The 15,910-nt window shown below is 50.9% G+C and overlaps 1 protein-coding gene across 1 annotated transcript in view; it reads right to left on the bottom strand.

Moving 5' to 3' along the window:
- fastk (Fas-activated serine/threonine kinase) overlaps positions 1–15,015 on the bottom strand; it is a 74,808-nt gene extending 59,793 nt beyond the window's left edge. Inside the window, exons 1-7 of the mRNA XM_079243603.1 lie at positions 14,889–15,015; positions 13,171–13,957; positions 12,790–13,099; positions 10,042–10,229; positions 9,815–9,963; positions 9,528–9,744; positions 9,225–9,384 (exon numbers count right to left, since the gene is read on the bottom strand). Coding sequence (XP_079099729.1) covers positions 9,225–9,384; positions 9,528–9,744; positions 9,815–9,963; positions 10,042–10,229; positions 12,790–13,099; positions 13,171–13,921 — 1,775 coding nt within the window. The 5' untranslated portion in view covers positions 13,922–13,957; positions 14,889–15,015. The remainder of the gene's footprint in view (positions 1–9,224; positions 9,385–9,527; positions 9,745–9,814; positions 9,964–10,041; positions 10,230–12,789; positions 13,100–13,170; positions 13,958–14,888) is intronic.
- Between the last annotated feature and the right edge of the window lie 895 nt (positions 15,016–15,910).

The raw sequence follows: 15,910 nt of genomic DNA, 5'->3' as shown, positions 1-15,910 counted from the left end.
GTTCCAGTCAGAACCAGTCAGATCCAATTAGTTCCAGTCAGATCCAGTTAGTTCCAGTCAGATCCAGTCAGAACCAGTCAGATCCAGTCAGAACCAGTCAGATCCAGTTAGTTCCAGTCAGATCCAGTTAGTTCCAGTCAGAACCCGTCAGATCCAGTTAGTTCCAGTCAGATCCAGTCAGATCCAGTTAGTTCCAGTTAGAACCAGTCAGTCCCAGTTAGTTCCAGTCAGATCCAGTTAGTTCCAGTCAGAACCAGTCAGAACCAGTCAGATCCAGTTAGTTCCAGTCAGAACCAGTTAGTTCCAGTCAGTTCCAATCAGAACCAGTCAGATCCAGTTAGTTCCAGTCAGAACCAGTCAGAACCAGTCAGATCCAGTTAGTTCCAGTCAGATCCAGTTAGTTCCAGTCAGAACCAGTCAGATCCAGTTAGTTCCAGTCAGATCCAGGTAGTTCCAGTCAGATCCAGTCAGTTCCAGTTAGAACCAGTTAGTTCCAGTCAGATCCAGTTAGTTCCAGTCAGATCCAGTTAGTTCCAGTCAGAACCAGTTAGTTCCAGTCAGAACCAGTCAGATCCAGTCAGAACCAGTTAGCTCCATTCAGATCCAGTTAGTTCCAGTCAGATCCAGTCAGATCCAGTTAGTTCCAGTCAGAACCAGTCAGAACCAGTCAGATCCAGTTAGTTCCAGTCAGATCCAGTTAGTTCCAGTCAGATCCAGTCAGTTCCAGTTAGAACCAGTCAGTACCAGTCAGTACCAGTTAGTTCCAGTCAGATCCAGTTAGTTCCAGTTAGTTCCAGTCAGATCCAGTTAGTTCCAGTCAGAACCAGTCAGATCCAGTTAGTTCCAGTCAGAACCAGTCAGATCCAGTTAGAACCAGTCAGTCCCAGTTAGTTCCAGTCAGAACCAGTCAGATCCATGTAGTTCCAGTTAGAACCAGTCAGTACCAGTTAGTTCCAGTCAGATCCAGTCAGTTCCAGTTAGTTCCAGTCAGATCCAGTTAGTTCCAGTCAGAACCAGTTAGTTCCAGTCAGATCCAGTCAGATCCAGTTAGTTCCAGTCAGAACCAGTCAGATCCAGTTAGTTCCAGTCAGTACCAGTCAGATCCAGTTAGTTCCAGTCAGAACCAGTTAGTTCCAGTTAGTTCCAGTCAGAACCAGTCAGATCCAGTTAGTTCCAGTCAGAACCAGTCAGATCCAGTTAGTTCCAGTCAGATCCAGTCAGATCCAGTTAGTGCCAGTCAGAACCAGTCAGATCCAGTTAGTTCCAGTCAGATCCAGTTAGATCCAGTTAGATCCAGTCAGAACCAGTTAGTTCCAGTCAGAACCAGTCAGATCCAGTTAGTTCCAGTCAAATCCAGTCAGAACCAGTCAGATCCAGTTAGTTCCAGTTAGAACCAGTCAGTCCCAGTTAGTTCCAGTCAGATCCAGTTAGTTCCAGTCAGAACCAGTCAGATCCAGTTAGTTCCAGTTAGAACCAGTCAGTACCAGTTAGTTCCAGTCAGATTCAGTTAGTTCCAGTCAGAACCAGTCAGATCCAATTAGTTCCAGTCAGATCCAGTTAGTTCCAGTCAGATCCAGTCAGAACCAGTCAGATCCAGTCAGATCCAGTCAGTTCCAGTCAGATCCAGTTAGTTCCAGTCAGAACCAGTCAGATCCAGTTAGTTCCAGTCAGAACCAGTTAGTTCCAGTCAGAACCAGTCAGAACCAGTCAGATCCAGTCAGATCCAGTTAGTTCCAGTTAGAACCAGTCAGTCCCAGTTAGTTCCAGTCAGATCCAGTTAGTTCCAGTCAGATCCAGTTAGTTCCAGTCAGATCCAGTTAGTTCCAGTCAGAACCAGTTAGTTCCAGTCAGAACCAGTCAGATCCAGTTAGTTCCAGTCAGAACCAGTCAGATCCAGTTAGTTCCAGTCAGATCCAGGTAGTTCCAGTCAGATCCAGTCAGTACCAGTCAGATCCAGTTAGTTCCAGTCAGAACCAGTTAGTTCCAGTCAGATCCAGTTAGTTCCAGTCAGAACCAGTTAGTTCCAGTCAGAACCAGTCAGATCCAGTCAGAACCAGTCAGATCCAGTTAGCTCCAGTCAGATCCAGTTAGTTCCAGTCAGATCCAGTCAGATCCAGTTAGTTCCAGTCAGAACCAGTCAGAACCAGTCAGATCCAGTTAGTTCCAGTAAGATCCAGTAAGTTCCAGTCAGAACCAGTTAGTTCCAGTCAGATCCAGTTAGTTCCAGTCAGATCCAGTTAGTTCCAGTCAGAACCAGTCAGATCCAATTAGTTCCAGTCAGATCCAGTTAGTTCCAGTCAGAACCAGTTAGTTCCAGTCAGAACCAGTCAGATCCAGTCAGAACCAGTCAGATCCAGTTAGCTCCAGTCAGATCCAGTTAGTTCCAGTCAGATCCAGTTAGTTCCAGTCAGAACCAGTCAGAACCAGTCAGATCCAGTTAGTTCCAGTCAGAACCAGTTAGTTCCAGTCAGATCCAGTTAGTTCCAGTCAGATCCAGTTAGTTCCAGTCAGAACCAGTCAGATCCAATTAGTTCCAGTCAGATCCAGTTAGTTCCAGTCAGATCCAGTCAGAACCAGTCAGATCCAGTCAGAACCAGTCAGATCCAGTTAGTTCCAGTCAGATCCAGTTAGTTCCAGTCAGAACCCGTCAGATCCAGTTAGTTCCAGTCAGATCCAGTCAGATCCAGTTAGTTCCAGTTAGAACCAGTCAGTCCCAGTTAGTTCCAGTCAGATCCAGTTAGTTCCAGTCAGAACCAGTCAGAACCAGTCAGATCCAGTTAGTTCCAGTCAGAACCAGTTAGTTCCAGTCAGTTCCAATCAGAACCAGTCAGATCCAGTTAGTTCCAGTCAGAACCAGTCAGAACCAGTCAGATCCAGTTAGTTCCAGTCAGATCCAGTTAGTTCCAGTCAGAACCAGTCAGATCCAGTTAGTTCCAGTCAGATCCAGGTAGTTCCAGTCAGATCCAGTCAGTTCCAGTTAGAACCAGTTAGTTCCAGTCAGATCCAGTTAGTTCCAGTCAGATCCAGTTAGTTCCAGTCAGAACCAGTTAGTTCCAGTCAGAACCAGTCAGATCCAGTCAGAACCAGTTAGCTCCATTCAGATCCAGTTAGTTCCAGTCAGATCCAGTCAGATCCAGTTAGTTCCAGTCAGAACCAGTCAGAACCAGTCAGATCCAGTTAGTTCCAGTCAGATCCAGTTAGTTCCAGTCAGATCCAGTCAGTTCCAGTTAGAACCAGTCAGTACCAGTCAGTACCAGTTAGTTCCAGTCAGATCCAGTTAGTTCCAGTTAGTTCCAGTCAGATCCAGTTAGTTCCAGTCAGAACCAGTCAGATCCAGTTAGTTCCAGTCAGAACCAGTCAGATCCAGTTAGAACCAGTCAGTCCCAGTTAGTTCCAGTCAGAACCAGTCAGATCCATGTAGTTCCAGTTAGAACCAGTCAGTACCAGTTAGTTCCAGTCAGATCCAGTCAGTTCCAGTTAGTTCCAGTCAGATCCAGTTAGTTCCAGTCAGAACCAGTTAGTTCCAGTCAGATCCAGTCAGATCCAGTTAGTTCCAGTCAGAACCAGTCAGATCCAGTTAGTTCCAGTCAGTACCAGTCAGATCCAGTTAGTTCCAGTCAGAACCAGTTAGTTCCAGTTAGTTCCAGTCAGAACCAGTCAGATCCAGTTAGTTCCAGTCAGAACCAGTCAGATCCAGTTAGTTCCAGTCAGATCCAGTCAGATCCAGTTAGTGCCAGTCAGAACCAGTCAGATCCAGTTAGTTCCAGTCAGATCCAGTTAGATCCAGTTAGATCCAGTCAGAACCAGTTAGTTCCAGTCAGAACCAGTCAGATCCAGTTAGTTCCAGTCAGATCCAGTCAGAACCAGTCAGATCCAGTTAGTTCCAGTTAGAACCAGTCAGTCCCAGTTAGTTCCAGTCAGATCCAGTTAGTTCCAGTCAGAACCAGTCAGATCCAGTTAGTTCCAGTTAGAACCAGTCAGTACCAGTTAGTTCCAGTCAGATTCAGTTAGTTCCAGTCAGAACCAGTCAGATCCAATTAGTTCCAGTCAGATCCAGTTAGTTCCAGTCAGATCCAGTCAGAACCAGTCAGATCCAGTCAGATCCAGTCAGTTCCAGTCAGATCCAGTTAGTTCCAGTCAGAACCAGTCAGATCCAGTTAGTTCCAGTCAGAACCAGTTAGTTCCAGTCAGAACCAGTCAGAACCAGTCAGATCCAGTCAGATCCAGTTAGTTCCAGTTAGAACCAGTCAGTCCCAGTTAGTTCCAGTCAGATCCAGTTAGTTCCAGTCAGATCCAGTTAGTTCCAGTCAGATCCAGTTAGTTCCAGTCAGAACCAGTTAGTTCCAGTCAGAACCAGTCAGATCCAGTTAGTTCCAGTCAGAACCAGTCAGATCCAGTTAGTTCCAGTCAGATCCAGGTAGTTCCAGTCAGATCCAGTCAGTACCAGTCAGATCCAGTTAGTTCCAGTCAGAACCAGTTAGTTCCAGTCAGATCCAGTTAGTTCCAGTCAGAACCAGTTAGTTCCAGTCAGAACCAGTCAGATCCAGTCAGAACCAGTCAGATCCAGTTAGCTCCAGTCAGATCCAGTTAGTTCCAGTCAGATCCAGTCAGATCCAGTTAGTTCCAGTCAGAACCAGTCAGAACCAGTCAGATCCAGTTAGTTCCAGTAAGATCCAGTAAGTTCCAGTCAGAACCAGTTAGTTCCAGTCAGATCCAGTTAGTTCCAGTCAGATCCAGTTAGTTCCAGTCAGAACCAGTCAGATCCAATTAGTTCCAGTCAGATCCAGTTAGTTCCAGTCAGATCCAGTCAGAACCAGTCAGATCCAGTCAGAACCAGTCAGATCCAGTTAGTTCCAGTCAGATCCAGTTAGTTCCAGTCAGATCCAGTTAGTTCCAGTCAGAACCCGTCAGATCCAGTTAGTTCCAGTCAGATCCAGTCAGATCCAGTTAGTTCCAGTTAGAACCAGTCAGTCCCAGTTAGTTCCAGTCAGATCCAGTTAGTTCCAGTCAGAACCAGTCAGAACCAGTCAGATCCAGTTAGTTCCAGTCAGAACCAGTTAGTTCCAGTCAGTTCCAATCAGAACCAGTCAGATCCAGTTAGTTCCAGTCAGAACCAGTCAGAACCAGTCAGATCCAGTTAGTTCCAGTCAGATCCAGTTAGTTCCAGTCAGAACCAGTCAGATCCAGTTAGTTCCAGTCAGATCCAGGTAGTTCCAGTCAGATCCAGTCAGTTCCAGTTAGAACCAGTTAGTTCCAGTCAGATCCAGTTAGTTCCAGTCAGATCCAGTTAGTTCCAGTCAGATCCAGTTAGTTCCAGTTAGTTCCAGTCAGATCCAGTTAGTTCCAGTCAGAACCAGTCAGATCCAGTTAGTTCCAGTCAGAACCAGTCAGATCCAGTTAGAACCAGTCAGTCCCAGTTAGTTCCAGTCAGAACCAGTCAGATCCATGTAGTTCCAGTTAGAACCAGTCAGTACCAGTTAGTTCCAGTCAGATCCAGTCAGTTCCAGTTAGTTCCAGTCAGATCCAGTTAGTTCCAGTCAGAACCAGTTAGTTCCAGTCAGATCCAGTTAGTTCCAGTCAGAACCAGTCAGATCCAGTTAGTTCCAGTCAGTACCAGTCAGATCCAGTTAGTTCCAGTCAGAACCAGTTAGTTCCAGTTAGTTCCAGTCAGAACCAGTCAGATCCAGTTAGTTCCAGTCAGAACCAGTCAGATCCAGTTAGTTCCAGTCAGATCCAGTCAGATCCAGTTAGTGCCAGTCAGAACCAGTCAGATCCAGTTAGTTCCAGTCAGATCCAGTTAGATCCAGTTAGATCCAGTCAGAACCAGTTAGTTCCAGTCAGAACCAGTCAGATCCAGTTAGTTCCAGTCAGATCCAGTCAGAACCAGTCAGATCCAGTTAGTTCCAGTTAGAACCAGTCAGTCCCAGTTAGTTCCAGTCAGATCCAGTTAGTTCCAGTCAGAACCAGTCAGATCCAGTTAGTTCCAGTTAGAACCAGTCAGTACCAGTTAGTTCCAGTCAGATTCAGTTAGTTCCAGTCAGAACCAGTCAGATCCAATTAGTTCCAGTCAGATCCAGTTAGTTCCAGTCAGATCCAGTCAGAACCAGTCAGATCCAGTTAGTTCCAGTCAGAACCAGTCAGATCCAGTCAGTTCCAGTCAGATCCAGTTAGTTCCAGTCAGAACCAGTCAGATCCAGTTAGTTCCAGTCAGAACCAGTTAGTTCCAGTCAGAACCAGTCAGAACCAGTCAGATCCAGTCAGATCCAGTTAGTTCCAGTTAGAACCAGTCAGTCCCAGTTAGTTCCAGTCAGATCCAGTTAGTTCCAGTCAGATCCAGTTAGTTCCAGTCAGATCCAGTTAGTTCCAGTCAGAACCAGTTAGTTCCAGTCAGAACCAGTCAGATCCAGTTAGTTCCAGTCAGAACCAGTCAGATCCAGTTAGTTCCAGTCAGATCCAGGTAGTTCCAGTCAGATCCAGTCAGTACCAGTCAGATCCAGTTAGTTCCAGTCAGAACCAGTTAGTTCCAGTCAGATCCAGTTAGTTCCAGTCAGAACCAGTTAGTTCCAGTCAGAACCAGTCAGATCCAGTCAGAACCAGTCAGATCCAGTTAGCTCCAGTCAGATCCAGTTAGTTCCAGTCAGATCCAGTCAGATCCAGTTAGTTCCAGTCAGAACCAGTCAGAACCAGTCAGATCCAGTTAGTTCCAGTCAGATCCAGTTAGTTCCAGTCAGAACCAGTTAGTTCCAGTCAGATCCAGTTAGTTCCAGTCAGATCCAGTTAGTTCCAGTCAGAACCAGTCAGATCCAATTAGTTCCAGTCAGATCCAGTTAGTTCCAGTCAGATCCAGTCAGAACCAGTCAGATCCAGTCAGAACCAGTCAGATCCAGTTAGTTCCAGTCAGATCCAGTTAGTTCCAGTCAGATCCAGTTAGTTCCAGTCAGAACCCGTCAGATCCAGTTAGTTCCAGTCAGATCCAGTCAGATCCAGTTAGTTCCAGTTAGAACCAGTCAGTCCCAGTTAGTTCCAGTCAGATCCAGTTAGTTCCAGTCAGAACCCGTCAGATCCAGTTAGTTCCAGTCAGATCCAGTCAGAACCAGTCAGATCCAGTTAGAACCAGTCAGTCCCAGTTAGTTCCAGTCAGATCCAGTTAGTTCCAGTCAGATCCGGTCAGTTCCAGTTAGAACCAGTCAGTACCAGTCAGTACCAGTTAGTTCCAGTCAGATCCAGTTAGTTCCAGTCAGATCCGGTCAGTTCCAGTTAGAACCAGTCAGTACCAGTTAGTTCCAGTCAGATCCAGTTAGTTCCAGTCAGATCCAGTTAGTTCCAGTCAGAACCAGTTAGTTCCAGTCAGAACCAGTCAGATCCAGTCAGTTCCAGTCAGATCCAGTTAGTTCCAGTTAGTTCCAGTCAGAACCAGTCAGATCCAGTTAGTTCCAGTCAGAACCAGTCAGATCCAGTTAGTTCCAGTCAGATCCAGTTAGTTCCAGTCAGAACCAGTCAGATCCAGTTAGTTCCAGTCAGATCCAGTCAGAACCAGTCAGATCCAGTTAGTTCCAGTCAGAACCAGTCAGATCCAGTTAGAACCAGTCAGATCCAGTTAGTTCCAGTCAGATCCAGTTAGTTCCAGTCAGAACCAGTCAGATCCAGTTAGTTCCAGTCAGAACCAGTCAGATCCAGTTAGTTCCAGTCAGAACCAGTCAGATCCAGTCAGAACCAGTCAGATCCAGTTAGTTCCAGTTAGAACCAGTCAGTCCCAGTTAGTTCCAGTCAGATCCAGTTAGTTCCAGTTAGAACCAGTAAGATCCAGTTAGTTCCAGTCAGAACCAGTCAGATCCAGTTAGAACCAGTCAGTCCCAGTTAGTTCCAGTCAGATCCAGTTAGTTCCAGTCAGATCCGGTCAGTTCCAGTTAGAACCAGTCAGTACCAGTCAGTACCAGTTAGTTCCAGTCAGATCCAGTTAGTTCCAGTCAGATCCAGTTAGTTCCAGTCAGAACCAGTTAGTTCCAGTCAGAACCAGTCAGATCCAGTCAGTTCCAGTTAGTTCCAGTCAGAACCAGTCAGATCCAGTTAGTTCCAGTCAGATCCAGTCAGATCCAGTTAGTTCCAGTCAGATCCAGTTAGTTCCAGTCAGAACCAGTCAGATCCAGTTAGTTCCAGTCAGATCCAGTCAGAACCAGTCAGATCCAGTTAGTTCCAGTCAGAACCAGTCAGATCCAGTTAGAACCAGTCAGATCCAGTTAGTTCCAGTCAGATCCAGTTAGTTCCAGTCAGAACCAGTCAGATCCAGTTAGTTCCAGTCAGAACCAGTCAGATCCAGTTAGTTCCAGTCAGAACCAGTCAGATCCAGTTAGTTCCAGTCAGAACCAGTTAGTTCCAGTCAGATCCAGTTAGTTCCAGTCAGAACCAGTCAGATCCAATTTTGTTCCAGTCAGATCCAGTTAGTTCCAGTCAGAACCAGTCAGATCCAGTTAGTTCCAGTCAGATCCAGTTAGTTCCAGTCAGATCCAGTCAGAACCAGTCAGAACCAGTCAGATCCAGTTAGTTCCAGTTAGTTCCAGTCAGTCCCAGTTAGTTCCAGTCAGATCCAGTTAGTTCCAGTCAGAACCAGTCAGATCCAGTTAGAACCAGTCAGTACCAGTTAGTTCCAGTCAGATCCAGTTAGTTCCAGTCAGAACCAGTCAGATCCAGTTAGTTCCAGTCAGAACCAGTTAGTTCCAGTCAGAACCAGTCAGATCCAGTCAGAACCAGTCAGATCCAGTCAGAACCAGTCAGATCCAGTTAGCTCCAGTCAGATCCAGTTAGTTCCAGTCAGATCCAGTCAGATCCAGTTAGTTCCAGTCAGAACCAGTTAGTTCCAGTCAGATCCAGTTAGTTCCAGTCAGATCCAGTTAGTTCCAGTCAGAACCAGTCTGATCCAGTTAGTTCCAGTCAGAACCAGTCTGATCCAGTCTGATCCAGTTAGTTCCAGTCAGATCCAGTTAGTTCCAGTCAGAACCAGTTAGTTCCAGTCAGATCCAGTTAGTTCCAGTCAGATCCAGTTAGTTCCAGTCAGAACCAGTCAGATCCAGTTAGTTCCAGTCAGAACCAGTCAGATCCAGTTAGTTCCAGTCAGATCCAGTTAGTTCCAGTCACATCCAGTTAGTTCCAGTCAGAAGCAGTCAGAACCGTGCTGGCAGCATCCAGAACATATACAGGTCATGCCAGGGAACAGATGCCGGTGTTACCTGTATTTGCGGTTGACCTCATCGGCGGTGAGGGCGTGGTCAAACATCAGCACCTTGTGGGCGTCCTGGAGACGGGGACCAGTGTAGTCCCGGTACTCCAGTTCTACGGCGGCGTCCAGCAGAGACAGGTACCGTCTAACGATCAGAGCGTAGGGGCTGTCTGTGGACAGCTGGTGTTAAAACTGGTTACTGGTACTAAACTGGTCATACTTGTCTTAAACCTCGTTATACTGGTGTTTAACTGGTCGTACAGATTACACCGGTGTTAAACTGGTTATTGTGGTATCAAACCAGTGTACCTACTGGTGACATTGCTGATGAAGGCCGGGGAGAAGACTCGGTGCAGAACCAGACCAGGGAAATGACCCAGCTGGAACAGGGACATGAGGATGTTGACGGTGGCGAGCGGAGAGCTGAGCGCCTTCAGCTCCACCACCTCCTCCAACCGAGAGAAGAATTGCTGCTCGTTGGACGGACGGTAGCTCATCCTGCTGAACGGGAACACCAGCTTCTGGATCACCTGAGGACACACAGCACACACCTGCAGACAGGTGCATTTCAGAGACATGGCCGAGATGAGCGCTGCTCACCTTACTGTCCAGGAACTCTGCCTTCTTCACCAGGAAGTCAGCGATGGCGTCCAGCAGGCGCCTCTCTCGCAGTCGATGGCGGGCGACATACTTGGCAATCAGAGCCATGGTGTACGGCGTGATGCTGTCCACTTTTTTCGGCAACTCCTCTGAAAAGACAGGGACAGCAGACATGAGACAGTGACACACCTGGACTGCGGGAGATGTACAGGTGCAGGCTGGATCACCTGCCAGGCTGCTGATGAACCTCTCCTGTCGGTTCTGGTAGAACAAGTGAGAACTGAAGATCAGCTCCAAACTCTTGTTGCTTGCCTCCTGGACGCACGCCGCTAGCATCTCGTCCAGCAGCGCCATCTCCTGGTCCCGGACACCGCTCACGCTGGACAGGGTGTGTTTGACCAGACGAAGGATCTTCCTGAAGACAGGAGACACGTAGAACCCCATCTAACATAGGTAGAACCTCCAGCTCCAACAAGTAGAACCTCCAGCTCCGACAAGTAGCTGAGACAGGTAGAACCCCGATCTGAGACAGGTAGAACCCCGATCTGAGACAGGTAGAACCCCGATCTGAGACAGATAGAACCCCGATCTGAGACAGGTAGAACCCAGGTCTGAGACAGGTAGAACCCATGTCTGAGACAGGTAGAACCCCGATCTTAGACAGATAGAACCCCGGTCTGAGACAGGTAGAACCCCGGTCTGAGACAGGTAGAACCCCGGTCTGAGACAGGTAGAACCCCGGTCTGAGACAGATAGAACCCCGGTCTGAGACAGGTAGAACCCCGGTCTGAGACAGGTAGAACCCCGATCTGAGACAGGTAGAACCCAGGTCTGGGACAGGTAGAACCCCGATCTGGGACAGGTAGAACCCCGATCTGGGACAGGTAGAACCCCGATCTGAGACAGGTAGAACCCCGATCTGAGACAGGTAGAACCCAGGTCTGAGACAGGTAGAACCCCGATCTGAGACAGGTAGAACCCCGATCTGAGACAGATAGAACCCCGATCTGAGACAGGTAGAACCCCGATCTGAGACAGGTAGAACCCAGGTCTGAGACAGGTAGAACCCATGTCTGAGACAGGTAGAACCCCGATCTGAAACAGGTAGAACCCCGATCTGAGACAGGTAGAACCCCGGTCTGAGACAGGTAGAACCCCGGTCTGAGACAGGTAGAACCCCGGTCTGAAACAGGTAGAACCCCGATCTGAGACAGATAAGACCCCGATCTGAGACAGGTAGAACCCCGATCTGAGACAGGTAGAACCCAGGTCTGAGACAGGTAGAACCCAGGTCTGAGACAGGTAGAACCCAAGTCTGAGACAGGTAGAACCCAAGTCTGAGACAGGTAGAACCCCGGTCTGAGACAGGTAGAACCCAGGTCTGAGACAGATAGAACCCCGGTCTGAGACAGGTAGAACCCCGGTCTGAGACAGGTAGAACCCCGGTCTGAGACAGGTAGAACCCCGATCTGAGACAGGTAGAACCCAGGTCTGAGACAGGTAGAACCCAGGTCTGAGACAGGTAGAACTCCGATCTGAGACAGGTAGAACCCCGATCTGAGACAGGTAGAACCCCGGTCTGAGACAGGTAGAACCCCGGTCTGAGACAGGTAGAACCCCGGTCTGAGACAGGTAGAACCCCGGTCTGAGACAGGTAGAACCCCGGTCTGAGACAGGTAGAACCCAGGTCTGAGACAGGTAGAACCCCGGTCTGAGACAGGTAGAACCCCGGTCTGAGACAGGTAGAACCCCGGTCTGAGACAGGTAGAACCCAGGTCTGAGACAGGTAGAACCCAGGTCTGAGACAGGTAGAACCCAAGTCTGAGACAGGTAGAACCCAAGTCTGAGACAGGTAGAACCCCGGTCTGAGACAGGTAGAACCCAGGTCTGAGACAGATAGAACCCCGGTCTGAGACAGGTAGAACCCCGGTCTGAGACAGGTAGAACCCCGGTCTGAGACAGGTAGAACCCCGGTCTGAGACAGGTAGAACCCCGATCTGAGACAGGTAGAACCCAGGTCTGAGACAGGTAGAACCCAGGTCTGAGACAGGTAGAACTCCGATCTGAGACAGGTAGAACTCCGATCTGAGACAGGTAGAACCCCGGTCTGAGACAGGTAGAACCCCGGTCTGAGACAGGTAGAACCCCGGTCTGAGACAGGTAGAACCCCGGTCTGAGACAGATAGAACCCCGGTCTGAGACAGGTAGAACCCCGGTCTGAGACAGGTAGAACCCAGGTCTGAGACAGGTAGAACCCCGGTCTGAGACAGGTAGAACCCCGGTCTGAGACAGGTAGAACCCCGGTCTGAGACAGGTAGAACCCCGATCTGAGACAGGTAGAACCCCGATCTGAGACAGATAGAACCCCGATCTGAGACAGGTAGAACCCCGATCTGAGACAGGTAGAACCCCGGTCTGAGACAGGTAGAACCCCGGTCTGAGACAGGTAGAACCCCGATCTGAGACAGATAGAACCCCGGTCTGAGACAGGTAGAACCCAGGTCTGAGACAGGTAGAACCCCGGTCTGAGACAGGTAGAACCCCGGTCTGAGACAGGTAGAACCCAGGTCTGAGACAGGTAGAACCCCGATCTGAGACAGATAGAACCCCGATCTGAGACAGGTAGAACCCCGATCTGAGACAGGTAGAACCCCGGTCTGAGACAGGTAGAACCCCGGTCTGAGACAGGTAGAACCCCGGTCTGAGACAGGTAGAACCCCGGTCTGAGACAGGTAGAACCCCGGTCTGAGACAGGTAGAACCCAGGTCTGAGACAGGTAGAACCCCGATCTGAGACAGATAGAACCCCGATCTGAGACAGGTAGAACCCCGATCTGAGACAGGTAGAACCCCGGTCTGAGACAGGTAGAACCCAGGTCTGAGACAGGTAGAACCCCGGTCTGAGACAGGTACAAACCCGGTCTGAGACAGGTAGAACCCCGGTCTGAGACATGGTCAGGTGGTATCTATCCCTACCTGTTAGCAAGCAGCTGTTCCGGGTTGGGAGACGTGGTTTCGGTTCCTGCAGATGGTTCTGGTTTCTGCAGCGAACGCCACTTGAGCCGGTAGTAGGACAGCAGCAGGAAGAGGGTCTGTGGGTGGCGTTCTCTCTCCAGGTTCTTCTCCAGACCCGCCAGGCATGCCTCCGTCAGCGGGTGCTGGCTGCCGGGGTGGAGCTTCATGCTGGAACTGAACACCATGGAAACATCCTTCTGGTTGAACTGGTTCAGTCTGGACTGGGACTCGGCCTCCAGGACCTGGACCACCTGGGAGTCGCTAGGAAGACCTGAGCATGAGGAAGACTCTGATGAGTGATGTCAGACCGGCCGTGTTTGTGGATGGCGTGCAGAGACTCACCCAGCGCTGCAACGGCGTACAGACAGTTGACGATGCTGAAGTTGTCAAACTTAGCGCAGTCGCTAACGATGGCGCCGCAGAGCGTCTGGAAATCCTGATGCTCCAGGATCTGACGCCCGTCTCCTGGTGACGCCCTGTCTGCGGACGCTTTGCCGTCGTCCCCGGGGGGCGTTGGGGGCGCGGTTTGCAGCAGCTGTCCGATCTTCTGGAGGGCGACGGGGTAGTGGTTGTGGGAGATCTTGGCAGGGTTCTGGGTGACCCAGCGCAGAACCTCGTCCGGCTGCCGCGAGCGCTCAATCAGACGCTTCATGGTGAAGAACGTGTCGTAGCTCATCTTCTCATGGATGAAGTTCCACGTTTTCTTCTTGCTGCTGCTGGGTGGCGCTCCAGCCGGAGCTCCGCTTCCATAGGTGGGGAGAGAGGTGTGGTAGTTCTGGGTCAGGGGGGGCGGGGCCATGTGGTGGGGCGGTGGATGGTGGTGGTAGTGATGGTGGAAATATGATCCTCGGTGGGCGTCGGGGCGGCCTTGGTACTGGTGGTAGGTAGGGGGAGGTGGCGCCGAGTGGTGGGGGAGGTGGGGGCCGTCCAGCACAGCCAGCCCCGCCCTTCGCCCCTGTTTAACCCCACCTCCTCCCCCTCCTCCCCCCGCGGCGCTGTAGATGCGGGTGGTGTACATGGTGATGGACTGAGTGCTGAGGTGGGGGGGTGGGGCTCGGCTCAGGAAGCGCCACCCAGGAGACCAACACAGCATAGTCCAAGATCCAGGCCTCCTGCAGTCACTCCAGTCCTGTGGGGGGGGGGGTGGACATGTCAGAACCAGTGAAGTTCTGGAGGGTCCAAAAGTGCACACATTAACCAGGGAATGAACTGAAAAGTGTTTAAGCCTAGACCCAGGGAGAACTGGTTTTAAGACCTGACCCAGACCAGTTCTCGTACTGGTGGGAATGGAAACTACGATACAAACGGAACGCTACGTTACTGTCCAGGCAGCCAATCAGACCAGTTCGGCTCTCAGTCTTCATGTCTGAGACGAGGCTGACATTCCAGAGGTGGTAACCATGACAACAGCATCCTGTCCGTGTAAAGCACAGTCACTGATGATCTTAAAAAACAGTTTATACCAGCTTCACCTCTTGCCTTAGCGGAGACACTGATGTCACCTTCCTGATGACATCACAGTCAGCTGATCAGACCGAGGGGGGGTGGCAGGGACACCTGTCCTATAATGTCCACATGGAGCCTTCTGTTGGAGACTAAAACTCCGGGAGGGGGGCAGTGATCCGGCTGGGAGCTTACCATCAGCGCTGACCCCTCACCTGTCAGGTCACCCCGGTCCACAGGCTAATGTTAGCGAGCACTGATTGGCCCGTTAAAACTTCAGTCTGTGGCGTCAGCGCTGACGCAGTTACGTCGCCGCTGACGTCATGTGGACAAGGTGACGTCAGGTAAAAAATGACGTTTCACAGTGAAGCTAACACGCTACCTGACAGCAGTGAGCTAAGCCAGTCAGCAGCCTTCATCCTGCCCTTCTCCCCGCAGAGCGAGCCGATCACCGGGCTGCTCGCTGCCCTTCTCCCCGCAGAGCGAGCCGATCACCGGGCTGCTCGCTGCCCTTCTCCCCGCAGAGCGAGCCGATCACCGGGCTGCTCGCCGGGCAGTAACCCGACCTAACGCACCCTCCGAACCTGTCACGCGCCTGAAAGTTTTGCCAAGGTTACCTCATTGCTCGGTGAAGTCGGCAGCTGTTTTCTGGGAAACACCTCATGCCGCAGGAAGTTGGTGTTCAGCGGGGAGACAGTCAGCGGTCAGCCGCTTCATTCCTCCACACAGTCCGCCATCCTGGTGTACCCGGCATGCACCTGGAGCAGCGCGGCCGCTCAAACAGCGACACCTGGCGGGTCTCCGGGGACCAACACTCACTGCACCAACCTGGATTATCACCTGTTTGGTGGTAGACCGGATCCTGGTGTCAGGAGGACCAGGTCTGTTGGTAGACCGGATCCTGGTGTCAGGAGGACCAGGTCTGGTGGTAGACCGGATCCTGGTGTCAGGAGGACCAGGTCTGGTGGTAGACCGGATCCTGGTGTCAGGAGGACCAGGTCTGTTGGTAGACCGGATCCTGCTGTCAGGAGGACCAGGTCTGGTGGTAGACCGGATCCTGGTGTCAGGAGGACCAGGTCTGGTGGTAGACTGGATCCTGGTATGGTAGTAGGGGACCAGGTCTGGTCTACAGTCTGGTGGTAGACCGGATCCTGGTGTGGTAGTAGGGGACCAGGTCTGGTCTACAGTCTGGTGGTAGACCGGATCCTGGTGTCAGGAGGACCAGGTCCGGTGGTAGACCGGATCCTGGTATGATAGTAGGGGACCAGGTCTGGTCTACAGTCTGTTGGTAGACCAGATCCTGGTGTGGTAGTAGGGGACCAGGTCCGGTGGTAGACCGGATCCAGGTATGGTAGTAGGGGACCAGGTCCGGTGGTAGACTGGATCCTGGTGTGGTAGTAGGGGACCAGGTCTGGTCTACAGTCTGGTGGTAGACCAGATCCCGGTATGGTAATAGGGGAACAGGTCTGATGGTAGTCCGGATCCCGGCATGGTAGTAGGGGACCAGGTCCGATGGTAAACCGGATCCCGGTATGGTAGTAGGGGACCAGGTCCGGTGGTAGACTGGATCCTGGTGTGGTAGTAGGGGACCAGGTCTGGTCTACAGTCTGGTGGTAGACCAGATCCCGGTATGGTAATA

The sequence above is a fragment of the Telmatherina bonti genome, assembly GCF_933228915.1.
Source record: "Telmatherina bonti genome assembly, chromosome: 7".
NCBI classification, from domain to species: Eukaryota; Metazoa; Chordata; class Actinopteri; order Atheriniformes; family Telmatherinidae; genus Telmatherina; species Telmatherina bonti.
Note: the sequence above shows the minus strand (reverse complement) of the source record. Positions and strands in the feature narration are given on the sequence as shown.